This window comes from Trachemys scripta, chromosome 11 (assembly GCF_013100865.1).
Source record: "Trachemys scripta elegans isolate TJP31775 chromosome 11, CAS_Tse_1.0, whole genome shotgun sequence".
Classification (NCBI taxonomy): domain Eukaryota; kingdom Metazoa; phylum Chordata; order Testudines; family Emydidae; genus Trachemys; species Trachemys scripta.
This window is the reverse complement of record NC_048308.1, coordinates 41,363,996-41,388,182: the sequence shown is the minus strand read 5'-3', so window position 1 is coordinate 41,388,182 and position 24,187 is coordinate 41,363,996. Positions and strand designations below refer to the sequence as shown.

Below are 24,187 nucleotides of genomic sequence, written 5' to 3'. Positions count from 1 at the left end.
TGATTTCAGCACACATGAAAATACTAGATAGTTACAAGGGCAGTGGCAGTGCAAGTTTTCCTATGCAACCCTGCCAGTGTTACACAACATTGACCTACTATACTCTCAAATCCCCATGCAGATCCAATTAATTTCCTGGTCAACCCCTCCAGTTCCAAGTGTTGCGAACACTGGACCAGGACTTTAATGAATTAAGACCACACATTTCATTCAAGTCAAATAGCATTAGAAGGGTTGCTTCTGGCCACAAGCCTCCTTTGAATGGCTCTAAATTTAATTACTTCTACAGTACTATAGGAAGACAACAAAAGATCTTACTGACACACACTACTCAAAAAAGAGAACTTTTAATAAAAAAAGTCATGACAATTTACAGTTCATTCTCGTACAGAAAATGAGAAATGCATTATCGACAATATTTTGATATATATAGTTAACATTTATGGATGTTCTTTTCTAAAACTTGTTTGAATGCAAACTGTAAAGTTTCACTACACTATTATTCTTTAAGCCTTTATCTGACATTTTAATTATAGATTTAATTTCTGTTTTCAAATCTTGTGACATTATCCTCTACGGAAGGGTCGTTTTTCTTCTATGATGGATAGACTTGCACCACTGAGTTCAGGAAAAAGTTCTTAGAGGTACAGGAATCAACCTGCAGCATCCACAGTAGAAAAAGAATCAGATACATTAGAAAGTTAGCATACCCCAGACTGACTTTGTATCACTATGTTCAAGCATATTTTTAAAATAAAAGTGTTGATAAATGAGATCAGATTGATATTTAAAAAGGAATACTCCAGTGAAATAACTTATTTTATTCGTTGTACAAAGTGTCTTAAACATATAGCCAAGAGACGGTAAGCCAAGGCATTGAGACATTCTGATACAGGGAAGGACTACAATCTTTCCCTCCACCCACTAAAATACTGGAAACCAGACTGTTTCAAAAGTTGTAATATAAGATAACCAGTTTAATTAAAAACTTTCAGACTGATTTCCATAGTTTCTAGTGGCAAACCAAATTCCAGTCTTACTCTGCCTCAAACTGGGCCCCCCGTTGGGAAACAGGACAGTGTGCGTGTGTACACACACACACACACGAGTTTTCATACTTGTAAGTATTTAATGGAGTTTCCCATTAAAGTTGCAATGTAGGAACAAATGCCTTGTAACTCTTTATCCTTGATAGCAAGGATAGCAAATTAAGATTGATCCTCTCTATTATAATCTGATTTTATCTAGCATATTTCATACTCTTGGTATCCTAAAGTACTTTACAAAGCAACCAATTAGAAACTGGTATGGCAGTGACTTTGTTCACAAGCATGGCAACTACTGCTAGTTCAGCAACTGCACCAAGTAAATTGGTTCCAGTATCTGAAGTGGATCCCAGTTTGGAGAAAGGGAAGTGTTGTCCATGAAAAAAGGACAATCCTCACTCTTTAAAGCGCCTATGTAAAGATTACCTGGAAATTCATATATTCTGGTATAACATATGTCCAACTTTTCTTTAAAATAATTCTTTCATCTCCTTGTCTGATGAAACTACAACATAAGCAATTGGAAGACAGTAAGCAGAAGTAAATTAGTTCAATATTTTACATATTGATATTGGGAAGCTGATTTCAAAAACTCGGATATCCAAGCTTTACACTTAAAATATTAAGAAAATCTCCAAAGCACATAAATCTACAGAAAAGACTGATGTTTTGTAGCTACGCCTCTACCCCGATAGAACGCTGTCCTCGGGAGCCAAAAAATCTGACCGCATTATAGGTGAAACCGCATTATATCGAACTTGCTTTGATCTGCCAGAGCGCGTAGCGGCCCCCCCTCCCCAGGAGTGCTGCTTTACCCAGTTATATCCAAATTAGTGTTATATTGGATTGCGTTACATTGGGGTAGAGGTGTATTTTCTGGAGTCATCGTAAGGAGAACCAATATATCAATCTATAGCTCTTACAACTGAACTAAATACTTTCCAGGAACTGTATACCTAGATACCCCGTATGTTCTTAACACTTGAAGATGCTATAGGCAGGCTGCAGCAAATCAATCGATGATCTGAATGCATATGATCAACAAAGGGTCACTTCTAGATTAGAAGAGGTTCCTCTTAGCCAGGGTTGGGAAGGTTACAGCAGGCAGGCACAAGCATTTTTCAACCTCTGGCTAAGAAAGGATGCTAGTCACCAGATGCAACAAGGGTATCTAGTACTCTATGACTGGTATCGAGAACCTTCTGCCTCAGTACAAAGCTACCTTTTCAACCTTGGCTCAACCTAGGGTGGGGGAATATAACTGTCATTCATTTAATTTGTAAAAAATGCACTAAATGAGATTTTCATGGTGTTTACAAACATGCCATCTAAAAATAACTATTAAGAATGATTCACACCAGTGTTTTCAAAGGTTGAATTTTTAGGTGCTCACAGGCAGATGTTGCCAGGACTCAATCAGTGGGATTCTAGTACTAATCAAAATCCATATATGAACACTTAACAGCTAAAACTAAGTGAAATGTGTTCATTTGAATTTTTCATTTTAGTGCAATTTAAGCAGACAATACTGGCTGAGTTGTATTTGAACTATGACTGTTCACTGAAAAGCAGTCTTAAAGTAAAAATAAAAACTAGTAGATATTTTATCTGACTGAAAAGTTTAAATGAAAACAGGTACTAGACTCCAGTGTAAAAAAGGGCTACAATGGAAATATTCCCCACCATGACAGCTTCAGGCCTTGAGAAATGAACACAGAAAAAACAGCAAATGTCCAAGAGAGTCAAGGACTTGTGTGCAAAATAGAGAGAACAAGTTATTTTATTGTTCTGTCCCCACAGAAATAAAAGCGTTGTTTTGGGCTAAAATCCACTTTAAGTGATCCCTACTTGTTATAGGACATTCTAAGGAAAAAACTGCCTTTGCTAATTTACTAATGCCATTAGAGAGCCTAGACTTTTGCAAAGGAACAGATTGTTCTCGTTAATAGGAGGAATGCTTTCATCTGCAATACTCTACAGCCACCATGTTAAAGACTATTTTGAATTGTGGTCAAAAGGTTGTTTAGAAGCTTTTAACAGTGGGAAGACTATAGTACACTGCTCAAACACTGATCCACATATTATTGCAAGACAGTTGAAAAATGAATTATATAGAACTGCTTTCACACCCTCAAAAAATATCTTTAATTCGGAGCAGCAAATGCTGTGATTTGCTAATGTACTTCTTTCTCCTATCTAGGAAAAAGCTCAATACAAGTTAATAAGGGGGGGAGGGGAGGACGGGAGAGAGAGAGAGAGAGAGAGAGAATCTAAAAGGGAGTGAGTTAAAGGGTCATGATCAGCTGCTTGTTGTACAGGACAAGTCTTACCTAGTCAGAAACCTTTGAACTGAAGAGGATATGCAAAGACATTCCTCATTTTGTCAAGCTGCAGCTTCTCATTCAACCTGCAATGTAAATAAATTACTCTTATCTTGTTTAAAAAAAACACTACTATTCTAATTCATGAAAAATTTTTAAAGGAAAACCTTACCTATCTCATTGCCCTTCCTTTCAGGTCTAAATGCTAGACCTATTGATTTTGTGTCAACTCAAGTGGCTATCACTCAAGGAGGTTCCAAAAGGTGAAGAACTCTTGCTAGACTTTCTTCGATATTTCAGCAGATTTAACTAGCCTTTGGAAAGCTGCTCACTATCAGCACAGTATCTTATGCCTTCACTTCTCTGGAAGTTGAAGCTGCTGCTGCTGCTGCCTTGTCATTCTTTAATTATGCTGACTTGTCCATACTCAATAGGCTGCTGAAGTCCTGTCTTATGAGTCCTTTGATCCATACTTTGCTAAGAAGTACATCCTAGGTTCTTAAAGCTGGTTAATCACTGTCTCACAGCTTACACTTTTCCATATTGCATACCACAACTAAGCTACCCCACCCATTTAAGAGGGTCACTTGCAGACTTCAACTGTTTCAAGTTGCAAAGGAGTCTTGTTGATAATCTTGAAACTAATGTAAGTGTTACAGGGCAGCTACAGAGGCCTTGTTAAAAAGAACACTGTCAAGACTTTACCTCAACCCATCCTAATTCTTTCCCTACAATCAGATGCAGAGCCAAGTCTACCCAACTCCTTGTTAACAAGCATTTGCACATGCAAGTCAAGGAGTGATCTAAATGTTGTGTGTCTGCAGAACTCACCCCCAATGTTGCAAGTATCCAGATCAGATGCCAGATTTGATGTACCTTTTAAAGTTTGGCCATTGTCTACAAGCTCCTTGGAGGTGATTTAAATATCTCATTTAAGTGCTACCTTTTCAACTCCCATCTCAATGCATGCCATTTTACTATATCTGGATTCATGCAGATACTGGACTATTGGGGTTTTTTAAAACTAGAGATAAAAAAAATCATTTTAGAACATTCCCACAGGAAAAAAACCTGAGCAGAGGAGGAAAAAATCCAGTTTGGTGCCTAGCAACCTTGACAGTGTTCCTTGTTTCTTTAGTATTCTGAAATTTGAACACACCCATAACAATGTTTGGCAACATTGCTTAATGATTGTATTGATTTTTATTTCTTCTACAACCTCTTAAATAGTAACTTATTGTAGTTTGACTGGTTGTAACTTAAGCCATTTCATAACATCTTTGAAGATGGATTCCTGTGCTGGAATTGCATTTACCTTATATCGCACATTGGACTCAGAGGTGAAACAGGTGAGATCAATTTGAGCATCACATACTGTCAAATGTCTGGGGTTTTTCTTCTACTGACTGTATCCCTACTCTTCTGGGCCTGTATGACAGAAAGCACTGCTCTGGCAAGAGTTGAGAGAAAAGTCAAATCAAGTAGAGGAAAGGATGACCAGTGCCTGAATTTGGGGTTCAGAGTAAGGCATTAAGCATACTTGCTAGGGCTATATATATCACAATCTCAGAAATGGCGGACTGGAAGGGACCTTCAGAGGTCATCAACTTCATCCCCCTGTGCTGAGGTAGGACCAAGTAAACCTCGATAGGGTTTTGTCCAACCTGTTCTTAAAAGGATTTTCCAGAGCCTCTTTTGGAAACCTATATCAGAACTCAACTATTGTTATTGTGAAACAGGATTTCCTAATATCCAACCTAAATCTCCCTTGCTGCAGATTAAGCCCATTACTGCTTGTCCGACCTTTAGTACATATTGAGAACAATTGATTACCATCCTTTTTGTAAAAACCCTTAACGTTGCTGAAGACTTATTAGGTTCCCCCCTCCATGTTCTTGTCCCAAGACTAAACATGCCCAGTTTTTTTAGCCCTTCCTCATGTCAGGTTTTCTAAGCCTTTTATTTGTTGCTCTCCTCTTAACTCTCCAATTTATCCACACCTTTCTTGAAGTGTGGCACCGAGAACTAGACAAAATGCTCTAGCTGAGGCTTACCAGTGCCAAGCAGAGGGACAATTAACACCACCCCTCCCCCCCATATCCTACATGGAGACACTCCTGTTAATACACCCCAGAACATTAGTCCTGTTTGCAAATTCGTCATTGTTGACTCATTTGTGATCCACTATAACCCCCAGATCCTTTTCAGCATTACTGTCACCTACCCAGTTATTCTGCTTGTATTCCACTTTGATACACCGCCACCATCCAGTGTATCATATCTGAATTGATTATGGGCGTCTCTTAAGCAAACGGATGCTGGTATCAAATCTAGCCCAAACAATGGAACGAATAAGATTTCCTGCCACTAAAATATGGCCAAGTTTATTTTTAAATAGCCCTAAATCCCTTACTTGAACCCATTTCTTCAGAAGTAAAATACTTGAACTATGACAGTTTGCCCATCATCATGAGGCTTTTTAATGAATTACCTGAGACTGTCAGGGATTATACCTGTGCTACTCTTTGTTCCAAGTCAGAAGGATGTGTCCAGAAAAAATGCCTAGGGTGTATACAAGGAAGCATATAGCCATTAAATGGTTTTACAACATATACCTATTCTCTCACTACTACAGCACTTTCAAGTGAAATAGTTAATTCAAGAGAAAGACATCATGGCTGTTCTCTTCAAAGCACAATTTCATCCAAAAAAATATCTAACTTCATACCCTAAGGTAATAGGCACTTGAGTTTCACCCTTTTGAGCTTTACAAGAATTTGAAAAAGGTAAAAGCAAGTCCATCTCCTCTTCACCCAGAACTTGAACAAGAGACTGCAGGTATCCCCTACATCTCAAAATGAGACTGGAGGCAGTTTTTATGTAGCTAAAGAAAGTCTTGTTAAAATATTTGTCATGCCTTATTTTCTTGCAGAGCCAGCACTAATACAGAACCACAAATTAAAAAATATGCACAAAACAAAAAGTAATTTGAAATTTTCATTTGAAAGTAAGCTTAATTCTATCATTCACAAACACTAGTTTAAATAACTCAATCCTAATAATACATCTAAAACAAACTATAACGCAACATATGTTATCTCTATTTGCATATATATATATAACTCATGTCAATGGGAGTTACATATATGCATTGAGACTAGACCCCTTAAACTGCAAATCAGGTGTTTCTACAGTTAAAGTTAACACAAAATGGTAATTGAGAAATGCATCAATCTTCTCTATTAACAAGAAACACCCTAAACTACATTTCTTTATTTTTGTTAAAGTCTGAACTAAATGTGGAAAAACTGAACTACACAAATATTGAAAAGTTAAAAATTCCTTAATTGTTTTTTATTCCTGGTACCACTACCACAATTTACAGGGCAATATACCTGATGTAATGAGAAAAAAAAAAAAAAAGAAAGACAAAGCTACAACAGATAGAAGACCTCAGGAATGTACATCTAATTGACACTACATTGCATTAATCAATAGCTGCACTTTTTGCAAACTGTGGCTATGGCAGTCCTGAACAAGAAGGGTTTTCTGTTTAAGCTGCAGTAACTTTTCTGACTATGGATCATCGTTCCTTCTGTGGCAGATTTTACAGTTCCTCTAATGCATTTGGGACGACTGTCTCAAAGTAACCTGCAGCTTTCCTGACAACTCCTCGCTCTCTCTCTCCTGCTAAGAACTGTAGCCTGTTGAATACAGGATAAGAAAATTATTACTCAGTGAACAGCTGTATATTCTTCATCATCATTGTCATCTATATGTATACTATACCCACCCTTTTTCTGGTTCAGTTTAGAATCTTCGGCCACCATAGCCACCACTGCCACCTCCAGATCCATAACCACCTACAAATAACATATATATTTACGTAAAATTTCTTTGCAAGCATTTAAAATTTTTTGCTCAAAGAGTTATATTTACCACCATAGGGACTGCCTGAGCTTCTGCCACCAAAACTGCCACCTCCTTTCATGGGTCCATAGTTTGACTGCTGTTGTCCACTATAATTGCCAAAATCGTTATAGTTTCCACTGCCACCATAGTTACCTGAAACAAAATTTATTTTTAATCATCTCAAACTTACCAGCTAAGACAGCTTCAAACACAAAAACCTGAAGAACCCCACTGATTGGCCTCAGGTTGTATACCTAAGCCACAGAAGTGAAAGGCAAACTCAAAACTGGTATTGTTAATGTAGCCCTCAACATAGAAGTTCTCTCCCCTCCCCACCCACAAAAGAAAAACGTGAAACATCACTTCTGATTTAGGGGGAAGTAAGAAATGGGTCTTAATTTTCTTATGAGGGAGAGCAATGTGGACAATTAGTGTTCATAATCAAGTTTTACAAAATTCTGGTCATATGGCTTGCCACAGCCTCACCCTAACCCATGCTAGTCCAACTTTCAACACCATCTTGGGGAAGAGAACATGTACTACCTTGTCTTTGACCAAGCATTCACACCATTATATCACTCCTATTTCTACCTCCATTAAGGCAGAAAGTCAGTTTTTCTACTGAGGCGCCCTAACCATAATTACTCAAATTAACAGCTTTCCACCTGTAATTCAGTATCTTTAAGGCAGAACTTAACAGTGCGAACCCACAAATACTGCTATATTAGTTGCCGAAAAGCATCGCTAGATGAAGGCTCTACAGTTAGAGAGAACAGTTAAACAAGATGAACCCTTTTCAAGTCCTTGATAGCCGCTAACTAGCTACCAAACCAGTCTTGGAAGAGAAAAGTTATCCAGGAAAACTGCAGAGAGCTTCCCCCCACCCCTCCTATAGGAAAAACAAACTATCAATTCAGGCCCCACTCCTCATTCTATATCCAAAAAGGCCAGTTAACCATTAATGGCTTGATTAGCCCTGTTCTTAAGAATGTGCTTAACTGGGGCCTTTGGCCAGATCTATATATAGAAAGTGCACTGATTAAAAAACAAATTAGTTACACCTATCTGGTTTAAGTAGTGCAATGCCTTTGTAGGGCTCTTAAGTCAGTGTAGGAGTGGCTGAACTAATATCACCAAGTTTAACTAAATTTATATTAGCCATTTCTACACTGATTTAAGAAAGTTTCCTCCAAAAGGGGCTCCACTGGCTTAATTAAATCAACTGAAAAGCCAATTTGTTAATCAGTGAGCTAATCCTATTAATCACTGCAATGCCTCGAGAGTATAAAAGCCCCATAAACCCTATCAACATGAGCAAAAAGTTTTCCAATCAAGCCAGATAAGCTCATAAGATATAAAATACATTACAATTGTCTATATTGGTATTTGGAAGGGTTTCCAATCAAGTTGATTGAACTTAGTGGAAAGAGACATTTTGGTTATGTTGACAGGGACTTCCTTTCCTTTCAAAACAGACTCATCCAGGTCTACACAGCCCCCAGGGCAGGCTACAGGAGTGAGTTGTGGCATGCACTGCCAGGAGTACATTAATGTGAACTAGGTAGCTTTTATGCTCATGCTACTAGGGCCTACGCAGGGTATTTACAGTACAATGGTTTAGTGCAGGGGCAGGCAACCTATGGCATGTGTGCCAAAGGTGGCACGCGAGCTGATTTTCAGTGGCACTCACACTGCCCAGGCCACTGGTCCAGGAGACTCTGCATTTTAAATGAAGCTGCTTAAACATTTTAAAAACCTTGTTTACTTTATATACAATAGTTTAGTTATATATCATAGACTTATAGAAAGAGACCTTCTAAAAACATTAAAATATATTACTGGCATGCGAAACCTTAAATTAGAGGGAATAAATGAAGACTCAGCACACCACTTCTGAAAGGTTGCAGACCCCTAGTTTAGTGCATACTGCAACTCACACCCCCATAGACAAGCCTGAGGTGGGCTTTATAGGGGTATATTACAATGGCAGAGTACTCCTAGTATGAGTTCAGCTTGTACCTTCACAACTGCTTTTGTTGGCATATCTTATTCCAGACACCAAGGGATGTACGCTACATTTGGCAAAAGCAGAGTTTTGCCAGTGTACTTGCATCCTACAGTAAGGATTTTTACCAGCACAGCTATGTTGATCAGGTATCACCCTCCTGACCAATACAGCTATACTAGCAAGAACGTGTAGTGTAGACCTGGTCTTTATTCTAATACACCATTATGTAACCAAAAACACTGAGAGTGTCCTCACTGAAAGCTGCATGTATAGACATTGGTGATATTTCAACTTTTCAAAAATGCCCCTCCCTTCTTTACCCATTCATAACACACAGGGACTTAGTAATGCAACCTTTTGCTAATAGTTAACCTATATGTAATTGTCAAATATAGTTTACATATCAAGACAGTGGTAGTGACTAATTTCCTGACTTTTGCAGTCTAATTAGTAATTTTGCACTCATTTTCTAATGAAAGAAAATGCAATAAACTGAAATACTTAGTGTTAGTATTTAAATGTCTTATACAGACTTTGATGTTCAAACCTTGCTGAGGTCACAGGATGGAGGAAGGTAAGTTTTGTATCTTAACTTTCTGGCCAAAATAGCACTAGTCTGCAGGTTATGAAAGATTAAACTAAATACCTTCATGCCACGTTATACAGAATTTTGATATATTAAGTTGGGCATAGTCCTGGGAATTCTCTACTCCTCCTCGCTCAAGACATCAGAAAAAAGTCTCTCCTCTACCTGCTACTCCCCCCCTCCACCCCAAAAATTATGGTCATTGCTCTTTATAAAAAATTCCTGAGCAATGGAAGACTGTACAATTAAGTATAAACATAAGGAAAGTTCGCTTACCCTGTCTGCAATATCCTTATGTTGATTATATTTGGGGCCAAACCCTAACCTGTCATTTCTAGAAATCATTACTATATCCCGTAATTTTAGGTTCTATATAGTTTATATTTGCGAGCTATAGGCTACATTTTAAAGATCTGCAACTACTACTTACCGCCACCAAAATTTCCTCCTTCGTTGTAACCATCGTATCCACCACCTCCTCCTCCTCCACCACCACCGCCGCCACCATATCCACCACCTGGGTTTCCGTATCCTGGTCCTCCACCACCACCACCGTAACCCCCTCTACTACTGTAACCAGGGCCACCTCCATAGTTCCCACCTAAAAAAGAAAGATTAGTCAGTGTACCAAAAAAAATTAGGTATAGATTTAAGTAGAATAAGTATGCTGCAACTGAAATGCTAAGTTTTTTCAGCTACAAGAACATTCTTTGATAAATTAATAGCTAAGTAAGTCACAACACATTAATCGGTGTCTGTACCAAAAGCAATAAAGTAGCTTTAATTATAAAATAGTCTACTGTTCTATTTCCTCTATTGTTTTCAAAGGCAGAAGTGCCACTTACACATCTCGCTGATGGAAAACTTCCAGAAGTTCTGTCCAGACACTGGTTTGGATGCTTATCCAAACCCAAGTCTGCTAAGATTACAAGTTTATGAAATCTTTTACATATGAACCTCAGATATTAAGTCAACTTTCATGTCATCTTGTCATATCTGACCCTTGAGGTTTCAGCTGTAACAGGCATAGGGACTGGAAAAAGTTAGCTTTCATTTAACTGTTTTCACTCAATGAATTATTTGACTATCATTTACTTAAATGTAGATGTGTTTAAGGCTCAGTTTACACTTGGATCAGTTTCATTTTTACCAGCTTGCTCATCTAGGGAACATGTAACTGCGCTGAAAAAAAAAATATCAAAAGGAAGTCATTCAACTCATGTTGCACAATATCCAAGTAAACAATCACTGCCAAAATAACCTCACTTTCCAAAGTCCAAAGCCAGTTCTGACCAAGTGGTATTAGGATATGCTTACCATCGCCAAATCCATTATATCCATCACCACTCCCAAAGCTTCCACTTCTCCCACCACCACCGCTACCGCCACCATAGCCTCCTGGTGGAAAGAAAAGAGGTTTTCATGAACAAATACAAGTCTGGTTGAGCCAACATCTCATTTTGATGAAATATGAAAGAGACTCAATCATCTACCTCTGCCACCAAAGTTTCCTCCTCGGCTGAAATTTCCACCACCACCACCTCCTCCTCCTCCAAAACTTCCACGACCCATGAAGTTGCCTGAGCCACCCCCGCGACCTACAAGACATTTTACATATATTAAATGAAATGCAAACTAAGCTATGTAAAAAATAGCCCATTATGCACCACCTCAAACTTACCTCTCTGTGAGCTAGCAGTCTGCATCTCTTGCTTGGAAAGTGCTTTTTTCACTTCACAATTATGTCCATTTATAGTATGATATTTCTGAACTAGAAAATAAACAATTTTGAAATAGTTTCTCGTTTTCACTGTTCACTAGAACATGAGCTACACAAAGCTTTAGTAAAAGCATAAGCACAGGTTAAAAGCAAAGATTATATTACATGCAATATTTCTTGTAGCATGCTTTCGGTCAACTATTTGCTTACTAATAACACATTCCATGCATGGTTCAGGTCTGTGTAAAATCAGTTATACTATTTCAAGTAATTTCACATTCTATAACAGTCACATACCAACAATTTTATCAACTGTATCATGATCATCAAAAGTTACAAAAGCAAATCCTCTTTTCTTTCCACTCTGCCTGTCTTCCATGACTTCTATGGTTTCAATCTTGCCATATTTTTCAAAGTAGTCTCTTAAATTATACTCTTCTGTATCTTCTTTAATTCCACCAACAAATATTTTCTTTACTGTTAAGTGTGCTCCAGGCTTTACAGAATCCTAGAAGGCCAGAAATTATATTTAGTACTTTATATTTCTCATGACTTCTTAATATACTCAGTACAAATTAAGTTATGACTTACTTCTCTAGAAACTGCTCTCTTGGGCTCGACCACACGCCCATCAACCTTATGTGGTCGAGCACTCATTGCAGCATCTACCTCTTCCACACAAGAGTATGTCACAAAACCAAAGCCTCTGGAACGTTTTGTTTGTGGGTCTCTCATCACCTACAAGAGCATAAGAGACATGCTATCATCTTACTACATTTAGATATTTACATTGTTTCAGAAACATTTTTTGAATTATGACAACTTACCACACAGTCTGTGAGCGTGCCCCATTTTTCAAAATGTTCTCTTAAGCTATCATCTGTTGTTTCAAAGCTCAGGCCTCCAATGAACAGTTTTCTCAACTGTTCTGGCTCCTTCGGGTCATGGCCCTGCAAAAACAAGACATTTTCTCAGCAAGCTACACCAAACACTTGTGTCCTATCAAGTTAACAAGTTTGGTAGCATTACTAACAATTCTTCTGAGTTTTTTTTCATAATATAAATATTTAAATAAGTTTTGTTCACAACAGTAAAAAACGTTTAACATTTGGTGAAGAAGAATAGGTTTAAGTAATTCCACTGGTTAGCTTCTTTAGTGATGTGTGGTTTTGTTTAGCAGGCTAGAACTTGGTTTTGAATTTTAATATTACAAGTTTGGCATACTTAAGGGAGATACAAGAGAATCAAACAGTTTATTTTTAAAGTGTATCCAAATATCTATGGCATGTTAATGCTATTTGATCTGCAAGTCTCAGGAACTATATCCTACGGATTTCATTATAAGTGAGCCACCACTATATACTGGCAAATAACTTCTACAGGGTTAAAAATAAAGCAAGACACCAAGCCAAAGGGCACCGTCAAGGAACTGAAGTCCAGAGTCTCAGTGGTCTGAGAACATGCTGTTTTGCTAGATTTAAGTGACAAGTGACTTTGGGAGCCCACACTATAAAGGGGTCCAATTTTCAGAGGATGGGATCTTTCAAAGATAAGCAACCAAAAACTAAGATATACAAAATCAGCCACTTTTTGAGCATCTCGGCCCCTGTACAGAGGCAAACAAAGTTGTAAAAGCTTTCTTATAGCAAGATTCAAATGTCTCCTTTGCCAACCTTTCTGACTGGACAGCAACAATTCCATCCACCAACAGCCATTAGCTATGTTAGTCTGAAAGTATAACAAAAAGCATTGTGGCCCCACACCTTGTCCAAAAGTGAAACAAGATCTTCTCTATATGACAGGGTTGAACTGATTTACCTGAAGGTGTTATTTTAAAAACAGATTTAGTTAAACTGCTGCAAAAAGCTGCATGGACATGTGAAGACAGCGCTTAAAAATGTGAATCTTATACAAATTAGTGAAGCAATTACAAGTATTTTAAAAGAACATTTAGGTCATGCTAGAACATCTTCTATGACTTATTTTTGTAGATCAAATTTAAGACATTTTTGGAAATCTGAATTAAGTGTAAGCTTATTTTAGGTCTTCATTCAACAAACATTTTTCTAAAAGGCCACAATGTAAAGTATCTTGAAACACTAATCTCACAACAATGCTGTGAAAAAAGGGCCCCCAAGATACTTTCTTGAGCTGGGCCCATGAAACAAGGTTAAAGCTGGAGGAACAACTACTGTATTGGAAAGCAAAAGTAAGGAAAAGCTTGTTTCTAGTTTAGTTGAGCTAAATTTTAATGTGAGCTATTAAAATTAAATGCACAGTTTAGTTTTCCAGAGTGCAGCTTCTCAGGGAATTCTTTAACCCAGGGGTTCTCAAACTGGGGGTCGGGACCACTCAGGGAGTTGCGAGGTTATTACATGGGGGGGGGGGGGGGGCCACGAGTTGTCAGCCTCCACCGCTTTGCCTCCAGCATTTAAAGTAGTGTTAAATATAAAAAGTGTGTTTTTAATTTATAAGGGAGGGTCGCACTCAGAGGCTTGCTGTGTGAAAGGGGTCACCAGTACAAACATTTGAGAACCACTGCTTTAACAGTATACTTTGAATTTTGTTTAAGTTTTAAAGACATAAGGGGTTTTCTCCTTCCTATTAGTTTCAAGTGACTTAAGCAATGAAGGAGATAACTGACTAAGTGCTGACAATGTACAATATTTTTTCGGCAAACTTACCAATTATTGTAACCACAGGTTTTACTAAATTACATAGCAGGTTAAAAATTAAAGAGTGTTTCAAGTTGATTAGATCTCTTTAAGACTACTGGGCAACTCACACAACAGCTCACGTGGGAAAAGCAGTAGAAGAATATTTTAATGTTTATGAAGGCATAGTCACAAAATAAGAAACAGGAAACACTCCAGAGTGGAGTGCTGGCACAAGGCCCTGTGCACAATTAAAGCCCTACAGTGGGGATGTGCATGAGGGACCACTGCATCTGCTCCCAACAGGCTAATGTGGGGCAGACACAGGGCAAGCTGAAGGATGGCTGATTGCAGATACAACTCTATGGATCAAGTAACCCTGGCCTCAGACAGAGGTGATCTGCCACTCCAATCTGCAAGTGGAGCATTCCAGTCCTGCTCTCAGGTTAGGGAAGGTCATTTGGCTTTTTTCAGGAAAAAAATGTATTTCCCTTTGAGTGAATGCAATATGGCTGCTTTGAAGGACAACATATTTATAAGTTATTTGTTCAAGAGTGCTTAGCAAACAAAGGCTTAAGGCTGAATTTTGTACCACTTCTGGGAAATATTCAATTAAGTGGGTTCCAAACTATAGTGCAAAGACCAATGGCTGGTGATTCACGAAGAGCTGGCTCTCATTTTCAGATGAGAAACTCTATAGGTATCCAAAGGCATTCCCCCCCTCATATTAGTTTTATATTTTAAAACAACCGACTTAGTTACCATACAAATACTATGTAATGATTAAGCAGAGAGGGGGGTTTCAGGGGTCCTGTGACTGCAAGTGGGAGACATGGGTCATGAAATACTTTAAATGGTCCAGACTCTGAAAATATTTGAGTACCTTTACTCCAAATACTTTAGTTACATTTGTATTTAAAATTTTTAAAGGTTCAAGTTTAGTCATGGTGTAATTATTGCTTGATACAACTGCAATATAATGCAATCAGCAGCATTCATAATTTTACATGACATATGCTAAAGAGTCAGTATTTAACCTACAACATATTTTTTACATTTACATTAGCCAGCTTTGTTTTTGATTGTATATGTACACATGCTCCTTTCCCTGCTGTGCCTGTCTGTTTTAGTCTTAGCAGGCACTGAATTTACAGCAATAATAAGTACAGGTCTTGAATATTTCAAACTTGCCTGCTCACAGTAATGGAGAAAAAGGAAGTGCGAAGAAAAGCTATCTCAACATGAATTTTGTTTGGCAGTTGAGCCTGCTAACAGAAAAACTGAGCTGGGTTCCTTTGTTAAAAGGGACCTACAAAGAGAAAAAGTGGACCCGGTTCCTTTTGTTTTTCAACATGCATCAGGCCTGCCATTTTAATATAAATATACAAATAAGAGAAAAATAGGTCTTATCTATGCTCCAGAAATATGACTGAAGAACTGAAAAGTGTCATTGCTGGTGGTAGGGGAATTCTGCTGTGTCATTTTCTCCCCCTGGTTCCTGCACAAACTGCAGTCTTTCCTTGGGATTTCTTGTGTATTGTATTCTCATTGGGCAAGAAGGAAGAGATCTTGGTGTATTAGTTTCTCCCTGAGGCAGGAGGTATTTTGCTGGGTACTGCACTCTCCTCGTAGTGATTTTCCATCTCTCTTTTTTTTGCATGAGAGTTCTGAAAGGGGGATGTTTCTATTTTAAAGAAGCTCTCCAGGAAGATTTTTTTTTTCTGGGAGTTTGTCGCTTGGGAAGCGGGGCTAACTTGTTAAGGATTTCATTCTCTCTGGGGACGGATGGCTGGGGTTTTCTAGATGTTAGTTTCCTGCGGATGGGATCAGCATTGTCCCTCATGCGTGTGTGAGATGGACTGTGGTGTTAGTCTCCAGGATTGAGAATTACGCTGAATATTATACTCCTGTCAGCCTGTTCCATTTCCCTCCCGAGCAGTGGTTGCAATGGAGAGGAAACGCAGCACAAGCGCTCGCAGCCCCTTGCGTAGAGGAAGGGCAGCCTCCCCCCAGCCCACACTGCGGGGCTGCGCGCCATTTCGCGGCGCCGAGACGCCTATTCAGGGGGCGAATTCCGGAGCGGGAGCGGCCAGTTTCTGCTCCACCCGGCCCAGGCGGCACGCTCCGCCGCCAGCCCCCCCCCCCTCTCCCGGCAGTCTAGGCCAGCTGCCGCGCTCCCCCGGCGCAGCGCTAACGCGGCGGCGGTTACCTCCATTTTGTGACCGGACACGAGTCGCCGTGTTCACCCTCGCCTCAATATGGAGCAGAGAGGAAAGCGGAATCACGTGATAGGAGGAAGGCGGGCTTGAAACCAGCGCGCGCACCCAGCTGTCGCTTACTGGCAAGGGGAGGAGGGAGAGGGCCTGTCCCTCTTTCTCCTGTGGGAGCAGCGTCTCTGGCCCCATAGGCAAGACCAACATTTTCTGTTTGGAGACCCCAGGCTCCTTGTACTAAGCAGCCACAACAGGAGCGCATGAGGGAGGGGCGAAATACAACACATGGCCGGGTGCGAACGCGCCGCTTCCTTAAGTCTCTGTCCTTCCCTTGTACAGGCACCCCCAGATCCCAGCATTTCCACCTACATGTAGAAACCGCTGCCAAAACCCCTCTGCAAGCCCGCACAGCACTCCATGAGAATCCTTCGCTTTGTCTGGAGACACAAAGTTAGCCACTGAAGACTAAAAAGCACTTAAGTGCAACAGCAAATTACGTTTTGGAAAGCAGCTCCAACACCAGTTCACTTGTTTCATATTTATAGCACAACAGCTTCTGGGGAACACTTAGATTACAGTGTTTTCCCAGATTACTTACAGGTGCTGTTTTCACAGCCCAAGATATCAATATCCTTTATCAACAGGAAAAAAGACATGCAGATAGGAACTGTGGAGAAGCTTGTATTGGCACTGTCAGTGTATACCAACTGATCTGCAGGGACCAACCCTAGCTAAGAATCTATCAGCTCAATCTCCAAGCCTATTCAACCCCCAAGTATTTTCAGAGACCAAAAATAAGACCGTTAGTGACAGTGTTTGGTGGAGACACTTGTCCTCTGGAAAACTGGGTGCAGATTTGTCATGACATTTTTAATCAAGAAAATCAGCAAGTCATGGTAACTTTAGTAAAAGCCATAGGTTGTGATTTTTTAGACAATACTTTAACATAGTATCTTGTTAAAATCATAGGCCAGTGTCTACAGCCTTTCCTCTGTCATGTTCTCCTCCTCACCCTGCTGAGGGAGCACCAACATGCACAACAGAACCATTATCTTCTGCACAGCAACTCTAATCTTGGCCCAGTAAGGAAGGGGATGGAGGCTGAAGAGCAAGCCTGCCCTACATTCATCCCAATGGCAGCTCCTACATCCTGTAGGACTTAGCCTGACTCCCTGCTCTGGATATTGCAATCTATTGCATGGAATCACATCAGCACTCAGGTTTGGCCTGGTCACTTCTCAGTCATGGGGGCACTGAGACCCTTTGCCCATGTTGCAAAGCCCTGAATGGAGAACCAGGCCCTACCCCATAGGAGCCACCACTGAGGGACAAATGTGGGGCAGGCTTGCTCTGACATACCCCATCCTCAGGGCCTCCCCTCTTCACCAGGCTGGCAGGCCAACCCACCTAAAGCGTTCCTGCATGGAAGTCAGAGAAACCACATCCATAACATTTTCACCACCATGAAATCTGCAGCCCTAAAATGACCATTAAACTCATTTTTTGCTTGTGGGTTCAGAGACTGAGCGACTGATGTTACACTCTATCCAAAGATGCAAAAAAGTAATAGTTAACCTTGTAACCTTGTTTTTAAAAGGTTTAAGGACCACTTTTGATACAAAATATCCTTATGCACAATTACAAAATGTAGTGGTAGTACTGCTGAAGGTGGTAGTACTGCTGAAGAGGATCTGGGGGGTATAATAGATCAAACTGAATGAGACAATATGAAGAAGTTTAAAAAGGCTAGTATTCTTGGGTGTATTGACAGGAGTGTTGTAAGTAAGACATAGGAAGTAATATTCCAACTCTACTTGGCATTGGTGAGGCTTCAGCTGGAGTACTGGGTCCAGTTCTGGGTGCTACATTTTAGGAAAGATGCAGGTAAGCTGGAGCAAGTCCAAAGGAGAGAGAGGAACAGAAGTGATAAAAGGTTTAGAAAACCTGACCTACAAGGAAAGATTACAAAACCCAAGTCTTTTCTCAGGACTAAAAATGCCGAAGGACCTGATAGGGAAGTTATCACTTTTACGAGATATAGTCTCACTTCCATTCTCAGAGGTTGTAGAGAATTGTTGTTCATTTTAGTTACAGATAGCTTGTCTTCCCTCTCATTGAGACAAATGGAAGGAATTCTGAATAAAATCAAGAATTCATTAATTTACTGCTGATGCTCCTGAGCATCAGCAGTAAAGCAGAAAACACCTCAGTGAAAATTAGCAACTATGAGGGCATTTGTAAGATAAATTTTGTTATAGTAACAGAATAGAAGTACAGATTTTATCTCATTCTCAGAGTCTATCCTGTAGAAGTAATAAACTATACATAACATTTTAGCAAACAAATTTGTTGCTTGACCCGGTTTTGTTTCGGTTTTTGTAATGCAAGGGATGGGAATGTTTGAACAAGTTGTTAATAGAGCCCAGCAGGGATGAATGGTGAAGTGTTGTTACATACCTGGCATAGAAACATTCAGACAGACAAGACTCTTTCATCTACCCATATAGGAGAACCAGAATGAACTTAAGAAATAAAGGAAACACTACCTGTGAAGATCTTCTTCCTTTCCTCTTGTAGTCTTCAATATCTCTCTCCTCTTTGATCCCAGACATTTTGGAAGGATGCACTAACTCAGTTGCTCCTTTTAACCTAGGAAACAAGTAGTATGAGTCAGTATTTACCTCTGTGGGTCTTTTTCTTCCCCATATGTAAAGATGCATGCCTTTCCATGGGTTGGAACAAACAAGTGGCTTTACTAAGGGGGGGCAGGGTATGGCAATGGGGCAAAGCTCTATAAAAAAAATAGAACAAGTTACAAGCCAGTAGATGGAAGCTTAGAGGAAGAGTGCTGCAACGGGATTTGTTTTTTGTGTTTAACCTTTAGGTTATTTTTAAGATAGTTACTTTAATTGCTAGTTAGGGAAGTGAGGTCTGAAAAAAAATGTTTCAGTTGATTTATAAAACCATGAAATCTGACTGCTGTTGTATAGCTATCATAGTCAATATATGATTCATCTTACTACATAAAATTTCATTTCTGGTCTTAGATTCTATTCCGGATATCCTTTAAAAGGAGTGATGGGCAACCTGCAGCCCATCAGGGTAAACCACTGGCAGGCCACAGGTTGCCTACCACTGCTTTAAAGCCTCCAATGTTTAACAAATATTATTTATTAACAGGATGATTTCCCTACTTTATTGGATATGTTTCCCCTTGTGTTCTACTCACTGAGCAAGTAGCCTACAAGACTGGAGCACTATAACATGGGAAAAACAATTGCCATAACAGTAAATATTGCTCTAATGCTTTACTTTAGACATTAATGCAAGAATCCTCTAATGCCACTGTCAGTTGACCACTAGTGATTTGTATGTAGAGTACAACTGGTCAGATGGTTTTGCCTTATCTTTGTTTCCCGTTGTAAGTTTAATTAAAGCTAAAAACCTATAACATTTCTAATATCTGTCTTGTAAGCAATGGCTTACACTTACCAAGGGCACATGCAGTCACAAATAAGGGAGGTAGTCAACAAGAATCTTCAAGATTGAAAAGTGTCTTAACTCATGTGCTAGATCAGCAGTTCTCAAACTGTGGGTCGGAACCCCAAAGTGGGTCAGGATCCTTAATGGGGTCGCCAGGGATGGCGTTAGATTTGCTGGATCCCAGGGCTGAAGCCCAAAGGCTTCAGCTTTGGGTAGTGGGGCTCAGGTTACAGGCCCCCCAACTGGAGCTAAAACCCTTGGGCTTTGCTTCCCCCATTTTCCCCCAACCCAGGCAGCAGGGCTTGGGCAGGCTCAGGTTTCTGTCCCTCCTTGTGAGGTCATGTAGTAATTTCTGTTGTCAGAAGGGGGTCATGGTGCAATGAAGTTTGAGAACCCCTGTACTAGATTATTGTCCTTTAACAAGTGAAAGGCAGCATGTCCCCCTTTACTCCTTGGCTATTTCAGTTAATACTGAAGTTTAGGCCCTCAATTTCCTCTACACTTCTAAATGAATAGCTGGAAACAACTGCACACAGATTTAGTCAACATCTAAATTTTCTAGTCACCATATGAAATTTCAACTGTGAAATATTCTGGTAAATGTATTCTAAAGTGGAAGTAAAGTATAAGCTGAAAACACAAGGACAGTTTTTCCTCTGCCCTCGTGATAATTCAGTCAGTTTACTAAACTTAGCTTTTATATACTTAGCTTTTACAGGATATATGTAAATCAGTGATTTCAATGTACTTTTATTTCAGCCACTGAAGAATATCCTGGGAAGGCAGAGACCCCAGTTAGTAAGAGTCAGATGTACAGTTCTTCATGGGGCAAGAAGCATCAATAATCTAAAATTATCCCATTTTGTTACCAATATAGGAATCCCCAATAAGGGAAAAATAAATAGTTTTAATACTGTATGTTGGTTTTAGATTTAATTCTAACATTCGGCAAAATATAGCAATCCAGTAGAATCTAGTAAATCAGGAGCAATTCTATGTTTATTCCAACAATGATATTTGAAAAATGTAATTAGTAAACCAAGTAACTGTTTGACCATCACATGTGCAAGTTACCAAACAGAACTATTAACTTTTTAGGTAGACAGTCTACACATTTAATGCATGCAATAAATAAAAGTTTTGATTCTACATTAAACGAGAATGAACTTTTATTCTGCAAACTAAGACAAGACAAGATTTAAATCAAACTTTAATTTGATCAGATTTTAAACCAAATTTAAATGCTGTGATTTAAATAACGCATCCTGCTTAGAAATAAAAGCTTTTATAGGAGCATTTATGAAGTACTATCAGAGCTTCTCTATTGTCCTCAAACACCGTCTACCTCAATGTTAAGTTTGGTGCAGCTTCATGTATGTCATTTCAGAGGTAAAAGTCACCAATTTCTCTCTCAAGATTCCTCAGAGCAGGTGTTGGAGAAAATAGGAGTCTAGTCCTTGCTTCTGAAGAACATAGGGAATTATGGGTAGCTGGAGGAGGCACGTGGTCGAATTGGAGGCAGTCAGGGGCTGCCAAAGGGAAGCATGGGTGGGTTTTGGGCTAACACATGCCTGGGGGAGTTGTTAAGAGGTGTGGGAGGAGATCCCCCAATCTATTCCCTCTTTTAGACCTCTACTGTGCCTTTTTAAGGGTCTAAATCCCCTCACTTTCCTATCAGCCACTGTTGTCACCACCAGTTAGGCTCTATGCAGGCCAGCACTGCAGGAAGGGTGGAGACGCTGCCTGAAAATCTGGTGCCACAATGAACACAGGAGCCCAGGAGGAACTACTACTGTGTGTTTAGAGCAGAGGTGGGCAAACTAAGGCAGGTGGGCCAGATTGTCCTGCCTGGCCTTTGAGCTCTTGGCCAGGGAGCCTAGCCCCCGGCCCCTTCCCCACTGTCATGTCACTGTGTGGGCAGCGCTCTGGGTGGCAGGGTTGCACGCACTTGCTGAGGAGAGTGCAGCATGTCTGGCTCCGGCCGGGTGGCGCAGCTGCCAGACATGCTGTTCTGAGCAGCATGGTAAGGGGTCCAGGGGGTTGGATAAAGGGCAAGGGGTCCCGGGGGCCAGTCAGGGGACAGGAAGCGGGGGGAGGGGGGGGCTGGATAGGTGTGGGAGTCCCAGGGAGCCTATCAGGGGGTGGGGGTGTGGATAGGGGTCAGAGCAGTCAGGGGACTGGGAGCAGGGGGGGTTGGATAGGGGATGGGGTCCCAGGGCGGTTATGGAACAAGAAGCGGAAGGGAGGGATGGGATTGGATGGGTCAGGAGTTTTGATGGGGGCAGGAAGTGGGAGGGGTTGGATAGGGGCAAGGGCCAGGCTGTTTGGGGAGGCACAGCCTTCCGTACCCCGCCCTCCATACAGTTTTGCAACCCCCAACGTGGCCCTCCGGCCAAAAAGTTTGCCCACCCCTGGCTTAGAGGCCAGTTGAATGCATGAAGTATCAACTGGGATGCAGGCAGGCCTGATAGGCTTGCAATATGCAGAAGTGTCAACATGCATGACATTTGGCAGTGCTATATCTACAATGTGTTTCACAGAAAGTTATGGCACTGCATTTAAACACAGCTGTAGTTAAGCCAATTCTGACAAGGATAATATATTGCAAATATATCTGAAGAAGATTCCTTTAAAACATAGTTTCATAAACAGAACTAAAACTGGGCTAGAAACAATGTAAATGGTTTACACTGTTGCAGACATCCCATTCCCAATGTAAGCAGCATTATCATTTGTGAAGAGCAGGAAAATATTTGATTAGGCACACCATGGATTTTCAAGCCATATTAATCATGATCCACACTGTTAGATGTCAGTAGGACAGCTCCCCTACCATTTGCAAACTGCAACATCCCTGAAGCAACTAAAACAATTGCTTACACATAAAGTTATTCTGACCTGTTATGCTATCGTCTGGAGTTTCCTCTCTGCCTCTTATGTAGTAGCAGTTACTAATGGAGGCAGCCAGGTTCTCCCTTTCTTCTAGTTGCTTTTACACGCTTCAGGCCTGGATACCTGAGAAACGGAGTGGTGGAATCTTGCTGTGAGTTCTACTGAGCAGGGATACCCACATCCCTCCCCAATGGATCACAGAGAAAGGAACGGCTGTGCAAGAGCTCTCGCCAACAACTGGGGCATTACAGGATCTTCCATGGGTGGTGGTAGGATTTGCTTTGTATCTTACTCTCAGTGTAGGCCAGATCCAAAAATCAACTGAAGTCAATGGGAGTCTGACTTCAATGGGCTTTGGATCAGATTCCGTGTGAGACTCTTCCTTTGTCTCTCTTCCCAGAGTCGTGGCAGCTGCATGTTGGTTGTTGGCCGGGCCAGACTTTGGCTTTAGACATTTGTCTCTCCCTGGGGACAGTGGGGATTGTGCTGCTGTGGGTGCAACTGCCAGCCTGTTCTGGAGGTGGGGAGGTGTCACGTATAGCGGTTTCTCCCCCAGGAGGTGCAGTGAGAAGGATGGCATTTTGCGGTTTCTCTACAGGGGGAAGGGGGCGCAGCAGGATGGCATTTTGCAGCTGTGGGTTGGGGGGTGTCCCAGCCTTTCTCGGGTGCCGACTGGAGAGTGTTGGTCGATGCAGAGGGGGGGTTGCTGGAAATTACGCCCCTCCCTTAGGTGCGCGCGGTGAGATTTTACTGGGGGGCCGGGGCTCACTCTCCACCCCCACCCTCCCGGCCGGGGGCTATTACGAGCATTGCGGTTTCCTGGCCGGACCCATAGTGTCAATCTTCCCCCCCGGGGGGTAGAGTGCTCAGAGGGCGGCAAAATGGCGGCCGCAGCCCGATTGCTTGAGGGGCTGGAGCTTGAAGCGCAGCCCTCCCCCCGCCCTCGGTCAGTGCGCTATTTCGCAACGCCGAGGCGGCTGGGTCGGGGGAAACCCTTCGGGGGAAGCGGGGCCGTTTTGCCGCCAGCCTGCCCGACACACCCAGCTGCCTGCGCTCCCGTCCCAAAGCCACCCGCATGGAGCTCGGCCGGGCACGAAAGCAGCGCAGGGGGAGGCGGCTTCACTATCCCTCCCTCGTGTCTGGCCGGACAGCAGCCCCGCTCCCTCCACGCGGCGCTAACGCGGCGGCGGCGATTACCTCCATTTTGTGACCAGACTCGTTTCCTTCAGTTTCAAATTCAATATGGAGCCGAGAGGGAGAGGAGAGGAGAGGAGGGGTCACGTGAGAAGAGGGGAGGCGGGCTCGAGACAGCGCGTGCGCTCAGTCACAGAGAATTCGGCAGAGCTTTCGCG

General features: G+C 41.2%; 1 protein-coding gene across 4 annotated transcripts; it reads right to left on the bottom strand.

Annotated features, from left to right (window-relative positions):
- Positions 1-328: 328 nt before the first annotated feature.
- Positions 329-24,187, bottom strand: HNRNPA3 (heterogeneous nuclear ribonucleoprotein A3). 4 transcript variants are annotated; one of them, XR_004647745.1, is made up of 15 exons: positions 24,033-24,187; positions 22,842-22,958; positions 19,007-19,109; positions 12,421-12,543; positions 12,185-12,331; positions 11,891-12,101; positions 11,555-11,644; positions 11,367-11,471; positions 11,191-11,271; positions 10,304-10,474; positions 7,307-7,432; positions 7,161-7,230; positions 3,377-3,453; positions 1,473-1,551; positions 329-658 (listed from the first exon to the last, which is right to left on the bottom strand). XR_004647745.1 is itself a non-coding variant. In XM_034786467.1 (13 exons), exons 3-12 carry the CDS (start codon positions 19,070-19,072, stop codon positions 7,178-7,180), a joined length of 1,173 nt encoding a protein of 390 aa, XP_034642358.1. In that variant the 5' UTR covers positions 19,073-19,109; positions 22,842-22,958; positions 24,033-24,187; the 3' UTR covers positions 5,608-7,071; positions 7,161-7,177. The 4 variants fall into 4 exon arrangements, 3 of the variants coding, with proteins under 3 accessions (XP_034642358.1, XP_034642359.1, XP_034642360.1); XM_034786467.1 differs by lacking the exons at positions 329-658; positions 1,473-1,551; positions 3,377-3,453 and adding an exon at positions 5,608-7,071; XM_034786468.1 differs by lacking the exons at positions 329-658; positions 1,473-1,551; positions 3,377-3,453; positions 22,842-22,958 and adding an exon at positions 5,608-7,071 and having other exon boundaries at positions 24,033-24,180.

What these genes read in the sequence shown, in the direction of transcription:
- HNRNPA3 (XM_034786467.1), bottom strand. Translation starts at nt 19,072, where the DNA reads ATGTCTGGGATCAAAGAGGAGAGAGATATTGAAGACTACAAGAGGAAA. An exon ending in AAGGAAGAAGATCTTCACAG is followed by an intron (nt 12,544 to 19,006) that starts GTAGTGTTTCCT and finishes TTGTTTTTGCAG; the next exon opens with GGCCATGACCCGAAGGAGCC. An exon ending in GCACGCTCACAGACTGTGTG is followed by an intron (nt 12,332 to 12,420) that starts GTAAGTTGTCAT and finishes ATGCTCTTGTAG; the next exon opens with GTGATGAGAGACCCACAAAC.